This window comes from Narcine bancroftii, chromosome 12 (assembly GCF_036971445.1).
Source record: "Narcine bancroftii isolate sNarBan1 chromosome 12, sNarBan1.hap1, whole genome shotgun sequence".
NCBI classification, from domain to species: domain Eukaryota; kingdom Metazoa; phylum Chordata; class Chondrichthyes; order Torpediniformes; family Narcinidae; genus Narcine; species Narcine bancroftii.
Genome location: NC_091480.1, coordinates 8,437,228 through 8,454,675, shown reverse-complemented (window position 1 = coordinate 8,454,675; position 17,448 = coordinate 8,437,228). Strand labels below are relative to the sequence as shown.

Below are 17,448 nucleotides of genomic sequence, written 5' to 3'. Positions count from 1 at the left end.
AGTGGGGGGGGGAAGTGGGTGAACAATTTTGGCATTTAAAAGACAGCTACGTGGATAGGATAAGTTCAGAGGGATAACGACCAAACGCATGGAAATGGGGCTAGCACAGAGAAGGCAGTTTGAAGGTAGACTGATTTCTTTCCTTCCCACATCTGAAGAACGGTCAGGAACTGAAACCTCTATCACCACAGAAGCTGTTGATTTGACGAGTTTTGGGTTTTTATTTCTGAGCTCCATCAGCTGCAGATTTTCTTTCTTTCACTGTCGACTTTCCCTATCGACATTCAGCAAAACCATTCCAAGTCCCTTTGAACCAGGCCTGGATTAATTGGATAGTGGAGGAAACCAATGGTCCCAGACACTGGAATGAAAGGGAATTTAAATTTTAAAATGTATTTTAAATACATTTTTAAAATTTTAAATGTAAATTTAGACATACAGCGCAGTAAAAAGCCATTTCGGCCCAAGAGCCCGTGCCACCCAATTTACATTTGGAACGGTGGGAAGAAACTGGAGCCCCTCTGAGGAAAACACATGGGACATTGGGAGAACTTCTTACTTTGCGTGTGCGTGCACGCATGCCATAGAATTTTACACAGAAACAGACCATTTGGCCCACTTGTCAGTGCTGACCAAGCTGGTAAGGAAGGTTGACATTATAGTTCCAAAGTTTTGGGGGACGACAACAAGTTTATTAATTATGTGAAATGTAAAGTGAAAGTATTTTTAGGATAATGGTGTGTAAATGAGGCAAAGAACATTCGGCAAAACTGCAACAGAACATAAATAACGTGATTGTCCTTGTTCTACTTGCTATTTTTTTTCAAGCCTACATCTCCCCCACATCTGCCCAATAATTGCTTGAATAGTTTCATAAATTCTACAACAGTTTGGACTGATTCTCAGTTTTGAGCCGGTTTAAAAGGCTACAGAAACTTTGTAGATTGTAAAGAAACTCTAAGCCAAATTCCATCATAATTAAAATTGAGACCTGCCAAGCCCACACATTCATCAGAACACATGCACATACCAAACCTTCCACGCATGCAGATAGCAAGCGCAGGGCTGAGACACTGGCAGACAAGTCTGTGCCTCCATTTGCTCTGCTCTGTCAGCAGCAGGTTAGGGTCTGAGAGGCCGAAGAAAGGGAGGAATTTAAAAAGCAAAAGCTATTGCAACAGCAAAAGCCTGAAAGACCTTGCAGTTAAACCTCAGACAATCGGCAAAACCATTAGGAGCTTAAACACTGCTTCACTGCTCAAGGCTATCTCTGAGGCAGATGAACGTGCAGTGCTGGGTTTTTTTTTGATTGTTGCTACAGGCACAACCCACCAACTTTTAAGCTTTGTGTGAGTGTGTCTTGATGTGTACGTGGGTCTTTCAGAGCATGTCTGCCTCTGCATCTGTATGTGTGTGTGTGTGTGTGTGTGTGTGTGTGTCTTTGTTTCTCTGGGTGACTGTACATCTATTTGAACTGTTGTGTGAATGTGTCTATGTCTGCATGTTTAGGTGTCTGTGTCTTTGTGTGGGTATGTGTCTTTTTGTCCGTGCCTATGTGTACATCTGCGCGTGTGTGTGTGTGCGAGCACGCGTGCACATGCCATAGAATTTTACAGCATAGAAACAGACCCTTTGGCCCACTTGCCAGTGTTGACCAAGCTGGTCCCATTTGCCTGCATTCAGCCCATCTGCCCATTCCTATCTGCGTACCTGTCCAAGAGACGTGTGTTTGTGTGTGATGCTATTCTCAGGATATATTTATTTTCAGGACTCTTATCAGGAAAGTGTGACCCTTTAATTCCTCCCTTACTATCTGCCAAGCAAGTGGTCACTACTGCTCTCCGCTCCTAAACTCTCTGTAAACACCGTTGCCTCTTTACCTCTTCATTAAGGAAATCCTCACAATTTAATATTTTGATTGTCTTAAGTGGGTCAATGTCTAATTTTGTTTGGGATGAGTGCTAGTCAACCCATGCCTAGTTCAGAGAAAAAAAGCCCAACAATGTTCTATATCTTGGTTCTGCAAGTCCCAGTCAAAGTCAAAAAGGCATTCTCAGCAATAGAATGTTGCAAATTACAGGAGTTTCCCCCCCACCCCCCCACCATCAATGGGGAATATGTTCCAAGACCCCCAATGGATGCTAAACCATGGATTAAGTATGTGCTGCTTAATATCCACTATACGTTCTGTGAAATTGGGTGTTATGCGATGTGGATGTTGTGCAAACACCATATTATATACTTAGCAAAGCTATATAGGATGTGGTAGTGTTCTTGTAAACTTTTTATTTGTAAATAGGGATCAGTGTGGTGACCGACATGGGGCTGTGGGAGAGTGCAGGGCAATGGGATCAGTGTGGGGACCGATATGGGGCTGTGAAGAGAGAGCGAGGCAGTGGAATTAGTTGGGACTGATACAGGGCTGTGGAGAGAGAGCGGGGCAGTTGGATCAGTTTTGGATCACGGTTGACCGTGGATAACTAAAACCATGGAAAACAAAGCCACAGATAAGGGAGTACCACTTATTCCCCTTGTAACATATTTTGCACATTTTGGGGTAGAATGCACCCTGTGTGATATTAATTGCAAATAAATCTATTCATTAATTTTAAATTCTTCCAAGTATGATGTTAATAGGACACATTGTCACTCAATTATTATAGAAAATAGGGGAATAAGGACGGGTTAATGGCAAGCATTGAAAGATATATTTTTAATGATACATCTGTTGGATAATACAGCTAAGTACCGAATCATTTCAGAACATATTAAGTTATTGTATTTAGTGAGAAATTTCCAATCAGGCAGTGCACCAGTAAATCCAGTCTCCAGTTACCAACACTGAAATAATGGTCTGTCGTGAACCACTTGGTAACCATGTAAAATGCACAGCAAATGCAACTAAGATAATTGGAATTTAGCCTTTTAGTACTGTCTAGAAAGTGGCTGGATTAATTATTTTTAAAATGTGGTTACGGATACCAATTTGTCATGGGAAACGCGCTCAAACTTCGCAGCGCTGTTCTAAGTTGCAGGATTTGGTTGAAAGGGCAGGTCTATTTTGTAAACATTACATCCAACGGAAAATCTAGTATTATTTCTATACCCTTGCATTTAGTGCCCAGATTAGTTGATCATCTGGTTCAAAGCTTCATGATGCACCTCCTCAGAATTCAGAGCCAGAATCAGGTTTTATGTCATCAACATGTGTCATGAAATTTGTTGCTTTGCAGCAGCAGGATTGTGGTGTAGAACAGGGTGAAAAATTACTATAAGTTGCAATTCTGAAAATACAAGATTTTAAAAAATTTATAACTAGTGGGGAAAAAAAGAGAAAAAGTGAGGTAGTGTCCATAGGTGCATTTGTTGATTCAGAAAACTGTGGTGGGGTGAGAAGCTCTAGTCACCTCAGGAAAGAATGTGGAAGCTATGGAGAGGGTGAGTGGGTTAGAAAATGAGTCTTATATGGCAACATTAGCAGAGCTGAGACTTTTTGGAGCAAAGAAGGATGAGAGGAGACTTAATAGAGTGCTACGAGATTCTGAGAAGCATAGAGAGGGTGGACAGCCAGCGCCTATTTCCCAGGGCAGGATCAGCGAACACCAGAGGACATGAGTACAAAGTAAAGGGAGGGAAGTTTCTGGGAGATGTCAGGGGTAGGTTTTCACACAGAGGGTTGTGGGGGGCCTGGAATGCTTTGCCGTGGATGGTGGTGGAGGGTGAAACATTAGGGGCATTTAAGAGATTCCTAGATGGACACATGGATGGAAGAAAAATAGAGGGTTATGGGGTAGGGAGGGTTTACCCCCTCCATAAATCTTCGTCCACGAAGCCAAGCCAAAGAAAGAAACCTTCAGATATACTGCAGCATTTCTGATGATCCAGATTTCAGTAACATTGGATCACAAAAGATTACGCAGTACAGAGGCAAAGGGGAGTAGAGAAAAAAATAAATGGTTACAGTCTTTTTCCTAGGGTAGCGAAGAAACCTGAACAAGTTGCTGCAATATGTTTGATAGATTACGTTTATAGATGTTAGTTTAAATGTGTCAGTCTATATATGTCTGAGTGCCTGTGAGTGTGTATTTATGTGTGTGTCTGTGAGTGTGTGTATTTGTGTGTCTGTGAATGTGTGTATTTGTGTGTCTGTGAATGTGTGTATTTGTGTGTATGTGAATGTGTGTATTTGTGTGTCTGTGAATGTGTGTCTGTGAGTGTGTGTCTGTGAGTGTGTGTCTGTGAGTGGGTGTCTGTGAGTGGGTGTCTGTGAGTGGGTGTCTGTGAGTGGGGGTGTCTGTGAGTGGGGGTGTCTGTGAGTGGGGGTGTCTGTGAGTGGGGGTGTCTGTGAGTGGGGGTGTCTGTGAGTGGGGGTGTCTGTGAGTGGGGGTGTCTGTGAGTGGGGGTGTCTGTGAGTGGGGGTGTCTGTGAGTGGGGGTGTCTGTGAGTGGGGGTGTCTGTGAGTGGGGGTGTCTGTGAGTGGGGGTGTCTGTGAGTGGGGGTGTCTGTGAGTGGGGGTGTCTGTGTGTGGGGGTGTCTGTGTGTGGGGGTGTCTGTGTGTGGGGGTGTCTGTGTGTGGGGGTGTCTGTGTGTGGGGGTGTCTGTGTGTGGGGGTGTCTGTGTGTGGGGGTGTCTGTGTGTGGGGGTGTCTGTGTGTGGGGGTGTCTGTGTGGGGGTGTCTGTGTGTGGGGGTGTCTGTGTGTGGGGGTGTCTGTGTGTGGGGGTGTCTGTGTGTGGGGGTGTCTGTGTGTGGGGGTGTCTGTGTGTGGGGGTGTCTGTGTGTGGGGGTGTCTGTGTGTGGGGGTGTCTGTGTGTGGGGGTGTCTGTGTGTGGGGGTGTCTGTGTGTGGGGGTGTCTGTGTGTGGGGGTGTCTGTGTGTGGGGGTGTCTGTGTGTGGGGGTGTCTGTGTGTGGGGGTGTCTGTGTGTGGGGGTGTCTGTGTGTGGGGGTGTCTGTGTGTGGGGGTGTCTGTGTGTGGGGGTGTCTGTGTGTGGGGGTGTCTGTGTGTGGGGGTGTCTGTGTGTGGGGGTGTCTGTGTGTGGGGGTGTCTGTGTGTGGGGGTGTCTGTGTGTGGGGGTGTCTGTGTGTGGGGGTGTCTGTGTGTGGGGGTGTCTGTGTGTGGGGGTGTCTGTGTGTGGGGGTGTCTGTGTGTGGGGGTGTCTGTGTGTGGGGGTGTCTGTGTGTGGGGGTGTCTGTGTGTGGGGGTGTCTGTGTGTGGGGGTGTCTGTGTGTGGGGGTGTCTGTGTGTGTGCATGTCTGTGTGTGTGCATGTGAGTGGGACGATGTGTGGTGAGTAATGAGAGTTTATTGTCATATCCATAAGTACAATGTACAGATGCTTGTAAATTCTTGGTCGCTTCAGCCAGTCAAATACATAAGATACAGCAACTACAATAGAATTAAATTACAGGTACCACAAAACACCAAAGCAGGAAAAAGATATAAATATAAAAGAGTTGATAGATAAATATTCACAGTTACACTTAATGCAGGAAAAAAACAGATGACATTACGTTATGTGGAGGGGGGGGGGGGGGGGAGGGTGTGAGTGTGTGAAAACTAATGTGTTGTCATTAACAGTCTCTCTGATTCGGATGAATTGAACAACAGTCACTGTGTTGAATATGAAGAATAGAAAGGACCAAGAACCTGTCCAAAATAGCCATAAGCTTTTAGTCATTCTAAACCATTGTATAATTTTTTAATGTTCTTTTCAAATGGGAAAGTGCCATGCATTCAAAATGTGATGTTACTTGGTGACATTAGATGTGAACAGCAGTGGATAGTTTTATTAATTTGTTTACAAATTTGCACAACTAGTTAATGGGAATGTTCATTGGAACTTCTCCCACTTTTAAAATAAACGGAACGTTTTGCATACACTAGATGGACGTAAGTATCCAGTCAATCATTTTCCAAACACGATTGGCTTAAAATGTCCATTTCCATTGAAATCCACAAGAGCACAGGTGCAGAAAATCCGAAATAAAGTCAGAGAATGCTGAAAACACTCAGCAGATCAGGCAGCATCTGTGGAAAGAGAATTTGTGAAAGTTTCCGGTCAGGAATTTCTCGTGAATGCTGGGAAAGAGACAAAACATGGTGATTTTAAGTTGCAGAAAAAATGTTGGAGTGATAATGTAGAGAGAATGTCTCCAGTCTGGAGAACTGGTCGCCCCATTACAGGAAGGATGTGGAAGCTTTGCAAAGCAGACAGAAGGGATTTACCAGGATGTTGCCTGGATTAGTGAGCACGAAGATGGTCAAACTTGATTTGTTTTCTCTGGACTGTTGGAGGCTGAGGGGTGACCTGATGGATGTTGGTAAAATTTGTGATAGGCATTGATCGGGTAGATAGTTATAATCTTTGGCCCAGGGTAAAAAAGAATGCCATAAACTAGCAGAGGGTGAGGGGAATGATTTAGAATCAGGTTTATTGTCACGAACAAACAAGAGTTATGAAGTTTGTTGTTTTGCAGATGCAAAATGGCAAGAAATTACAAATCCTGTAATTTGTACACTGTTTAAAAATAAATAATTAGTACAAAGGAACAGAAAATAGTGAGGTGTCTGTGGTTCATTGTTCATTCAGGAATCTGATGGCGGACGGGAAAATGCTGTTTTTTGTGCTCATCTTCAGGCTCCTGTACCCCCCTTCCTGATGATAGCAGTAAGAAGAGGGCATGGCCTGGGTGGTGGGGGATCCTTGTTGATACAGGCTTTTTCCTTGAAACATTGTCTCTTAAAAATGTCCTTAATGGAGTGATGCCCATGATGGGGTGGTCATGTTTACAACCCTCTGTAGCCTGTTCCTTTCCTGTGCATTGACACCTCCATACCAGACTGTGCTGCAACAGTCAGAATGCTTGCCATGGTACTCCTGTGGAAATTTGCAAGGTTCTTTTTTAATGGAGATTTGTGGGACAAGTTTTTTTTTTACACAGAGTGGCAGGAGCCTGTAGGTGGCAGCCACAGGTAGTAGTGGAAGCAAATATGATCACAGTGTTTAAGTGGCTTCTATGCAGGGAATGGAACGATGTGGATCATGTACAAGTAGCAGAGATTTAATTCAACTTAGATAACATGTTAGGCACAGACACGCGGGCTGAAGGGTCTGTTCCTGTGTATTGTACATGATGGTGAGGTCAGAGCTGCTGCGGAGATGATTGCGGAGACAGTCGGGTTGACGGTTTGATGGGGCAGATCAAGGATGAGAACCCAAAGGAGGTTGGAGGGGGCAGAGGTTGCAAATGTGTGGAATGGGGCCGTGCACAGTATGTCGGGCTTTAATCTGGCTATGTTGGGACCTGGATCACAGAAAATGCCGGAAAACAAAAATGGACCCCTAAGAGAACCCCTTCAGAGGATGAGTACATTTAAGTTCTTGGGAGTCACTATCTCAGAGGATCTTTCCTGGACCCAACACATTGTGAAGAAAGCAAGTCAACATCTCTACCTCCTCAGGAGTTTGTGGAGGTCTGGCTGGCGTTGGAAACCCTGGAAAATTTCTACGTGTATGTCATGGAAAGTGTGCTGACCAGCTGCAACACAGTCCAGTATGGAGGCACCAATATCCCTGAGCGTAAAACCCTCCAAAAGGTAGTGGACACAGCCCAGGACATCAAAAGCAAAACCCTCCCCAACATCGAGAATATCTACGGGGAACATTGCCATCAGAGAGCAGCAAAAATCATCAAGGATCCTCACCACCCAGTACACACATTGTTCTCACTGCTGCCATCAGGAAGGAGGTGTCGGTGCCACAAGACTTGCACCCACCAGGTTCAGGAACAGCTTCTCCTCCTCCACCATCAGACTCCTCAACGACAAACTCAATCAGGGACATATTTAAGGACTCTGACTTTTGAACTCTATTGTTTTTTTCTCTCTGTATTGTACAGTCAATTTGTTTACATTTCTTTATTGTTTACATGTGTACGTTGAGTCAGATTTTTTTTGTTCTGCCAACAAGTGGTAATTCTGCCTCAACCTCAGGAAAAAGAATCTCAGGGTTGTATATGATGTCATGTACATACTCTGACAATAAATCTGGATATATTAGTATTTGTGGAGATAGAACAGTTTCAATTAACTCTGTTTCTTCTCCTTGGATGCTGCCTGGCATATTTCCAGCTTTTTTCTGGGAAGCTCCTATAATCTGGAAGCCATCCTTAGTGGATTGCATTGAACGATTGGATGAATTTATTTTCTTGTCCGTGAGGACACTGCAGAGATGCTTGCTGCAGCTTTCCAGGCACATACAGCACGTGGACAACAATTTAAGTATAATTGACATAAAATGCCACAAAGAGAAAACGAAGATAATAAAGGTGAATGGAAGAGGAAAAAATATATTCACAGTTGACCATAGTGCAAAAAAACGTGCTGTAGTCAGTGGTGCAGACAGATGTTTGGTGGCCCTGGAGTTGAGTTAAGGTGATATGGGGAGATGGAAGAACATGATGGTTCTTGGGGGGGAAAAATTTTTTTTGGACTTCGAGGCACCGGACTGCAGCCTTGTTTGACCAGGGAGATTCGGATCTTTCACGATGTTGGCTGCCTTCTTGAAGTCCTTATGTCTCAGATAGAATTTCCTTTACAATTCACAGTATTATTGAAAACTTGCTTGGTTCACAATCTGTCTGAATTGATTGCAACAAGAATAACATTCAAGTGTCTCAGGAATATGCTTGCTCTTTAATTGTGGCATCTTCCAAACTACCTGCCTGTTTAAAACTTGCCAGCAAATGCATTTATTTGTGTTTATTTTGCATGCTGCTTTGACAGGCTTCTTGGTGAATTGGATTCTCAAGTCACTGGCTTCATTCAGAATGTTTTCGAAATGTAGTTCACTGCCAGAGCTGACTAGCACCACCCAAGACTTTTAAATAAGAGTTGAACCTCTACAATCGGGTCACTTTCAATATGTTTAATCTCAGCAGCCCTCAAATCCAACATTGTGGGGTCCCAAGGAAAATTCGGCCTAATGCCTGTTTTACATATGCAAAGCATTGAAGTCTATTATCACTTTGTAAATCTTGAATTCATAGTCATGAATAATAGGTACATTTTGTTTCTCTTAATGACCAGAGTATCTTTGTTCTGTAAATGCCTTTATAAATGCAAAATTAACTTACTCTGAGAAGGCAAAGAATTGCCAGAGGAACTCGGAAGGCCAGGCAGCATCCATGGGTAGATGTGGTCCGCCAACACTTTGGATGTGAGCCCTTTATCAAAACTGGAAATGTGGACTGGCTGTCTCTATCCATGGATGCTTTCTCACCTGCTGAGTCTGCCAGTAGTTCTTTGCCTGCTCACGATTCCAGTGTCTCTCTATTAATTACTCCATTGATTTGCAGGTGGCAAAGGTGGAATACATCAGGCGCAGACCGAGATTAAAGGAGGTTATAGTGAGGTTAGAGGAGCACCTGGAGTGTACATGCATGGTTATACAGTCCAATTCAGAGTACAGAGAACATGAAGGTACTTTGTTGAATCTATTGTTCTGTATCAATATGTCAGTGGTTAGTTTTACCAAAATGTTCTTAATGTTAAAATATCAAATCATTTGCAATTTCTTCAGCTGTCACTGAAGTTTGGAATTAAACAATAGGATTTCCATCACAGGTCTAGACCAGCCGTTCTCAACCTTTTGGCTATGCTCCCCCACCTTACCCTAGGACTCTGCACAAAGTTTATGGGCCCCCTTCCCTGTGAAGCAGTCAAGTTTAGTTGGTTGCCTCCGTATTTCTCTCCTACCGACGACACACAAAATACTTACGTTACATGAGGTGAAAAGAAAACTCTGAGCATAACAAGCAGACTAATGGGAAATCATTCTTATTGAGGGATGGGCAGAATGGTTGGCAGAGTGGTTGATGAAAAGCTGTACCGCACCAGAGAGCGGGACTTGGGTTGGAATCACGTGCTGTCTGTAGGACGTTTCTATGTTCTCCCCGTGTCTGAGTGGGCTTTCTCCCGGGTGCTCCTGTTTCCTCCGCCCAGTCAAAAATGTACCAGGGTTGGAGGTTAATTGAGTGCAATTGGGCAGCTCGGGCTTGTGGCCCGAAAGGGCCTATTACTGCACTGATTGTTTAAGATTGAACACGGAGGAAAAATGTTCCTCTAAAAATGTTTAGTCCATTCAATTTCCATGCACTTCTATACACTTTGCCTCACTGCTCCCCTTTAGTAATGATTTAAGTCCATGGTGTCCCCACTTAAATATGCTCTGGCCCCCACAGGGAGTGCCGCAGGTTCCCCTGTTGAGAATGGCTACCCTGAATCATGAGGGGTTCCTGCAGTTTCACCATGTCTGGAGCATTGGCCCCACACAGAGTATTGTTTGCCCAAAATTCATTCCCATTAAGCCAAATGCAGAGGTGGAATAGCAAGCACAGCTGCGATTATGCTGGGTGATTAGGACTCTCAACAGGATAATTTCCACCTCCACAACCCCCCCCACCCCCACCCCCCCCCCCCCGGGATACATATTTCCCTGCTTTGATGAGCTTGGGCTAAAGGATAGACTTGGGGGTTGAAGTTTCTCTATTATGATATGAAAAGCAAGTACAGGTTGTACCTCTCTAATCCAGCGCTCTGTGGTCTGGCACCACCCCCCCCCACCCCACCATGGTCTGGCACGCTTTGAATCTGCCGCCATTAGTTTGTGGATCTGCCACCAGGGCGGCGCTGTTAGCATCGCTGATGCCCCAAAACCTGTTTACACTGCAGCCGAGTGTTTGGGTGATACCGTCTTGTTCATTTCTTATATTCCGCTGCACCTTAGCCCTTTGGGATGTCGTTCAAGGGACCAAGAGGTGCAGAAGTTGGTGCTAGTGCTAATAAGCGTATTATTTCCCGTTTTTAAGCTTTGTTCTACTTTTGTTCGGTTTACATAGAGGGTTCCCTTAGGGGTCAATTTATGTTTTCCGGCATTTTCTGTCGTCTGGCAATGGCCAGGTCCCAATGTTACACTGGATTAAAGTGGTACAACCTGTACTCACTCATTTGTATGTGAACCCTCTTGCTCCTGATCTCTGTCAGAGCCAGGGTAAAGCAATGCTAATTTGACTGAAGCATTTATTTTAACTTGTTAACGTTTGAAGCGTTAGTCTTCTTGTCATCCATAATGCAGATGTGTGAGCAGAAGAGCATTTGATGAGTAGAGACCCACACTAGTTCTCATTATTTATTCCCACTCTTCCTTTAGCATCACACAGCAGGTCAACAAATTCCAAGTTTCTACTTTTTGCTCTGGATTCGCCTTTAAATTGAGGCTTTAATGCAACGGTTTAGTTTCCCCAAAGTAAAAGGTGATCCAATAAATTGACGCGCAATGTCAGTAACAGCACAAAATAAAATTGTAATTCAGCAACGTAGAGTGACAGTGAGTTTCCTTCGCTCGGCGAACTCTTGTTGGAGGGAGGAGTCCCTCCAACTAGGCTTTAGACTCCCCAACACATTTTGTGGTTCGGTTTCCGAGGTGGTAATTCGTCGTATGTATCGAGCTGCTGAACTTTGTAACACTGTGATCCGTATTTGGCTCGTGGCTGCTCTGGGACTTGCCAAGGTCTTGTTAAATTCCAATACGAGTGCATTTTCTCAGGCCCTATCACCAAACCAAAGCGTTTTAAAGGAAGAAGTAGTGAAAAAATTAAAAAGCGGAAGCGTAAAAAGTTAATACTGTCACCTGACAAGGATGTGTTACCAACATAAAAGCTCTGGGACCTGTTCAGGTAGGACTTTGTTGAGCTGGCGAACGGAAGTCGGCCAGCGCTCACAATGAGAGAAAATGAATGATCAGATGCCGTACCTGAACACAATCACGTTCCAAATCTTAGCATGTCTCAGCTTGAGGGGCGGTGGGGAGGGGTGTCGAAATTCTGTTTTGATTGGCTCAACTGATTCTGCCCCTTTGGGAGAATGTCTCCTGGAAATTGATCACTGCTGGATATTTCATTCTCTCACTGCTTGTTTTTTTAAATTCCCTTCACTGGTTTGAAGAGACATGTGGCCTGCACAATCCTACCCTGGCTTTCTTTCCCTGCATTGTGCCTGACTGCTTGTTTTCTTGTGGAAAATTTCTATGATGTGGGGTGCAAAATGACTTTTCTTCTGTGAGATGTAATTTTAATAAACATATGTTTTGCAAAATAAATTTGTGCTAAGAGGTAGATCAGAACACACATCTTGAGCCAGTAGACAAATGGGTGTCCCCTTGGGTACTCTGTAAAAGTTTTAAGTTATGCAGCAAAACCCCCTGTTATCAAGAATTCAAGCCTCAAACAACCGGCAAAACAATTGCAGGAAATAAAGACCATATATATGCATTTTGTGGACTGATAATGAGGATAAAATTTAGGGGAACCATTGTCACATGCATGCTACTTTTGACCGCGGTAACTTCGCAGCGCCGGGAGCTCGGATAGGCAGGCAGTCAGGACCAGGTCCTATTTCAGCTCCTATGTCTTATAGTCTTATGGAGATCCCTCCAACTTCTCTGTGGCCCTCAGCAAGGGAGACTGGAAATGAGGCAGCGTTCCGTCCCCGACCACTCTCCCTGTACAGCTAGTCATGGGGTGTGGACAAAACTGGAGCCAGATAAATAACAACCCCTTTGATGAATAAAGGTCAAAGCTCCTGTTGAAATCTACTCCATTGTGAATCTCCCCTGTGAGAGATGTACAGTGGATGGTGGTTTAGGAACAGTTACACAGTGGTATTATTTGAATAAATAATCTGCCATAGGTTTTATTGTATATGAGACCAGTTTACAAATTACTCATCTTTGAAACCAATGCTTGACACTTGCATCTGATATTGTTTTAACCATTGTTCTGTCTGCAGTCACAGTAGTCTTCGATTACAACGATTACAGGTGAGGGAGAATTAAAACCGTATTTAAGATTCTTTTTATTGTCATGTAACAAAACAGAAAATTAAAATATTACACAAAATTTATTTTCACCTACACTAAGATGGGCAAAGATTTGTCATCAGCAGAAATTGCCCACCACCCCTTACAGACAGAGAAAGAGAAGCAAAAGAGAGGTTCCCCGACCCTGAGCCACTAGCCCTTCTGGGACCCAGGTGAGATGACTGAGGCAAAGGTGCTTCAGGGCTTTTTAAGCTACAGGTGGTCGACCCGTTAAATTGCCAACCTGGCGATTGAAGGGGGAATCCCGACCCCGCAATAACACTGTAAGTGACGTGTCACACACTCACGGCAACTATCGATGAGTCTCCCCCACCCCCACCGGCCTTTAGTTGCCGCCCCCCCATGCAGGTCAGTGGGACTAGCCCAGTGGTTCTCAACCTTTTTCTTTCCACTCACATCCCACGTTAAGTAATCCTTATGCTATCGGTGCTCTGTGATTAGTAAGGGATTGCTTAACGTGGGATGTGAGTGGGAAAAAAAACAGTTTTAATCGTCCCTCATTGACTCGTTATGTGCATGGTTTCAGAACTCCAAAGGAAATGGGCCAATGACAATTTTTCTCAAGCAAAATATTTCAGTAACAATTGGGTCTTCCTTTTTTTCCCCACATACCACCTTAAGTAATCCTTTTCTAATTACAGAGGACCCAGGGAATAGGGATTTCTTAAGATGGTATGTGAGTGGAAAACCACTGCTGTAAGCTATTGGCAACCCGAGCTACAGATCCAAATCTGTGACAGGATCAGGAAGCCCTCAGCGCCATAGCATGGGCATCATAAAGTGCAACCTGCGGGTTGAGTGGCATCAGTCGGAGAAAAATGAAAGGTCGCCTCCTCGGGCTGGAACCCTTCGTCCAGTCTCGATGAAGGGTCCCAGCCCAAAGCATCGACAGCTCCCCTCCCCCCCCCCCCCTGCTGATGCTGCTCAGTCCTCCAGTGGATGGCCAGCTGCTCCAAATTCCAGTGTTTGCCGTCTCTTGTGTGTCTCCTGATCATACCTCTTTGCTTGTGATTTGCCACGATGCATGCCCAACGTGGTAGCTTGCAGTTGGACATAAAGGCAGTGTCAGGAGTTCCCATTAATCCTGAATGTTTCTTCTCTTGCAGATGTGAGGTGAAAATAAGCTATGCAAGGACTTGTAATGGAAGACGAGGACAAATACCCTTTCATTACACTCTAAAGCCTGTACCCCAAAGGTGCTTTTATGTTGACTGTTATTTCCCCATAGGCCCTCATCAAAACTCTTACCCCAGCAAAATGAAAAATGGACAATTTATATTAAAAAAATGGATTTAACTCTGAGGCCGCAAAGAGGAAGTATGTGGTCTGGGACTGTGTGGTGAACTGATGCAATGCAAATGATTGCAGAGAGTATCGGAAAAATGCTGCTGGAAGGATATGGTTTCACTTGGACAGAGGAGATGTGTCTAATGAAGAACTTTAATATTAATGGTGCTGTTATATTGAAAGGCTGTGTCTCCCTCAGCAGGAGAAGGGGGTGGGGGTGGAGACAGACAAAGGAGAGGCGTGGCCCAGGCAAGAACTTGTGCCTTTCTCATCAGACCTATCCATGAGACTCTGGAGCAACCTTGCACAGTGTTCTGAGTTTTTGTTTTCTGATGACATTGAACTCTGCAGGTCCCTGTAAGGGTGGGTGTGCAACCTTGAAGATGGATGTCGAGAGTTCATGATCGCACCATTTGGTGTATATTAAGCTTGCTTCTACTGTACTCTTTCTAGTGTTTTATTATTCAATGGACTACTTGTATATTTTATTGCATTTAGGAGACTGCATGTACAATGTTGCAGCGTCTTACTGATTTTTTTTACTGGAGGACTAGGTCTTTAACCCAAGATGTTCAGAAAACGTCAAAAAAAATACCAGAAAAGGCTTTCTGGTTCAATATTTTCTTTGTCTCCCCTTCTTCCTACTTTCTAATTTAAATCATTTCAAGTAAAATTATTTTGCATTAATAAATGATACGAAAAGCAGCTATCTTTGGGTCCTATACAGTGCAAATGTTATTTTTGTTTTATTTTGCCATTCAGTAATACTGCATTTTCTGATTTTGCATTTTCTAAAAGGAAAAGTATTTTTTAACGTTTTATTTCAGGCGTGAATGTGAACTAGTTAGTGTCTGTTGCGTTGACCACTATAACGAAATGAGCAGAAAGCTTCACAAGAAGCCTGATTTAAAAAGAAAATGTGGTCACAACCATAATTAAAATCCTGAATAAACCCAAGAAAATTGATGTCTGCTAATTGGTGATGTGATTTTTAAAAAAAAAATACCGTTCTCATTATCGGGGGTTGACATTTTGAGGTAATCAAACAAAAAAGCCCAACTTATAAAAAATTATTTTTTTTAATGATAAAAATTGACACCATAAATTTTGCCATGGAGATTTTAATTTTTGTCAGGCAAGTAGCTTCCAAGTTGTTGATACAAATGGCTGACTGGTCCTTTTGGGTCAGTAGTGGTTTGGTAACATAGAATAATAGAAAATAGGTGCAGGAGTCAAGCCTACACCACCATTCAATATGATCATGGCTGATCAGTACCTGGTATCTGGCTTCCCCCATACCCCCTGATCCCCTTAGCCCCAAGGGCCAAATCTAACCTACTCTTAAATATTGACAAGGAACCGGCCTCAACTACTTCCTATGATAAAGAATTCCACAGATCCACCACCCTCTGAGAGAAGAAATGTTTCCTCATCTCACTCCTAAAAAACTTCCCCCTTATCCTTAAACGGTGACCCCTGGTTCTAGTTTTTCCCAGCGCTGGTAGGATTGATTTGGATTATTTATTGTCATGTGTAGACAATGGAAAAACTTTGTTTTGTGTGCTATCCAGGCACGTCAAACTTTACGCCTGAAGAAGGAGAGGCTCAGCAGGAAGCAGTTGATGGGGCAATTGAGTTCAACAGTTGAAGATAAAGGGGGGAGCGGTCATCGTCGGAGTGGGCTGAGACAAAGCAGAAAGGCTTTGGTTCATCAGGCTTCAGCGAGAATAGGTAAGAGGCAAGGAATAGTTGGAGTTGAAGTCAGAAAAGGCCACCCTATTCAAGGAACAAAATAGGATTCAGCAGGTAAATACAGGTAAGGGCAGGTTTTAGATATATATTTTGTTCCTCTAGTTGTAAACAGTGGGAATGGCGGGCAGGGAAATGCTCCTCTTGCAAAGTGTGGGTTGTCAGGGAAGCCAGCAAATGTGCATCCAGCTGCAGCTCCTGACAAGCTGAGTTAAGGAATTGGACCTGGAATTGGATGATCTCTGAATCATTCGGGAGGCAGAGGGGGTAATATACAGGGACACTATCACACCTAGGAGGCAGGAGGACGTAGATGGGTGGCCGTCAGGAACAGGTAGGCAGACCAGGGCAACCCTGTGGCTGTCCCCCTCAATAACAAGTATTCCATGTTGGATGCTGTTGGAGGGGATGACCTACCAGGGACAAGCCACTGTGATCATATCTCTGGCACAGAATCTGGTCCTGAGGCTGAGAAGGGAAGGGAGGAGAAGCGGTGAGCTGTAGTGATAGGGGATTCCATAGTTAGGGGAACAGGTAAGGGGTTCCGTGGAAGAGATCGGGTATCCCGGATGGTATGTTTCCTCCCTGGTGCCAGGGTCTGAGATATCTCAGATCAAGTTCATGTCGCTCTTAGGTGGAAGGGTGAGCAGCCAGATGTCGTCGTCCATATAGGGACCAATGGAGTGAGTAGGAAAGGTGAGGAGGTCCTGCAAGGAGAGTACAGGGAGTTAGGTGCTAGGTTGAAGGACAGGACCTCCAGGGTTGTGATCTCAGGATTGCTGTGCATGCCACGTGCTAGTGAGGTTAGAAATAGGAGGATAATGCAGCTTAACATGTGGCTTAAGACGTGGTGCAGGAGGGAGGGCTTTGGGTTTCTGGACCATTGGGCTCTTCCAGAGAAGGTGGGACCTGTACCGAAGGGATGATTTGCATCTGGACTGGAAGGGGACTAATATCCTTGTGGGAAGGTTTGGTAGTGCTGCTCCAGTGGGTTTAAACTAGATTTGTGGGGGGGGGGGGGGGTTTGGAAACCAGAGGGCCAGAGCAGATGGAGGAGTGGAGGAGGGAAAAGATTTTATGAAAATTACGTGCACCATAAGAAATTAATGAGTTGAATGTGGTGGAAATGTTCTCAGTGCATCTATTTCAATGCAAGGAGTGTTGTAGAAAAGACCAACGAGCTTAGAGTGTGGATTGGCACGGGGAATTTCGACATTGTGGCTATTAGTGAAACTTGGTTGCAGGAGGGGCAGGCCTGGCAGCTCAATGTTTGGGGCTTCTGTTGCTTTAGACATGATGGAATGGGGAGGATGAAAGGGGGAGGAGTGGCATTGCTCATCAGGGAAAATATCACAGCTGTGCTTAGGCAGGATAGACCAGAGGGCTCATCTATTGAGGCTATATGGGTGGAGCTGAGGAATGGGAAAAGTATGACCACACGCATGGGGTTGTATTATAGACCGCCCAATGGTCAAT

General features: G+C 44.4%; 1 protein-coding gene across 5 annotated transcripts in view; it reads left to right on the top strand.

Annotated features, from left to right (window-relative positions):
• LOC138746992 (platelet-derived growth factor subunit A-like) overlaps positions 1 to 17,448 on the top strand; it is a 60,967-nt gene that overhangs the window by 38,824 nt on the left and 4,695 nt on the right. For 3 of the 5 annotated variants that reach the window (XM_069905800.1, XM_069905799.1, XM_069905801.1), the window contains 3 exons: positions 9,356 to 9,479; positions 12,846 to 12,876; positions 14,043 to 15,954. In XM_069905800.1, coding sequence (XP_069761901.1) covers positions 9,356 to 9,479; positions 12,846 to 12,876; positions 14,043 to 14,232 — 345 coding nt within the window. In that variant the 3' untranslated portion in view covers positions 14,233 to 15,954. Of the gene's footprint in view, positions 1 to 9,355; positions 9,480 to 11,604; positions 11,735 to 12,845; positions 12,877 to 14,042; positions 15,955 to 17,448 lie in introns of those variants that run through there. The other 2 variants (XM_069905802.1, XM_069905803.1) reach the window with 2 other exon arrangements.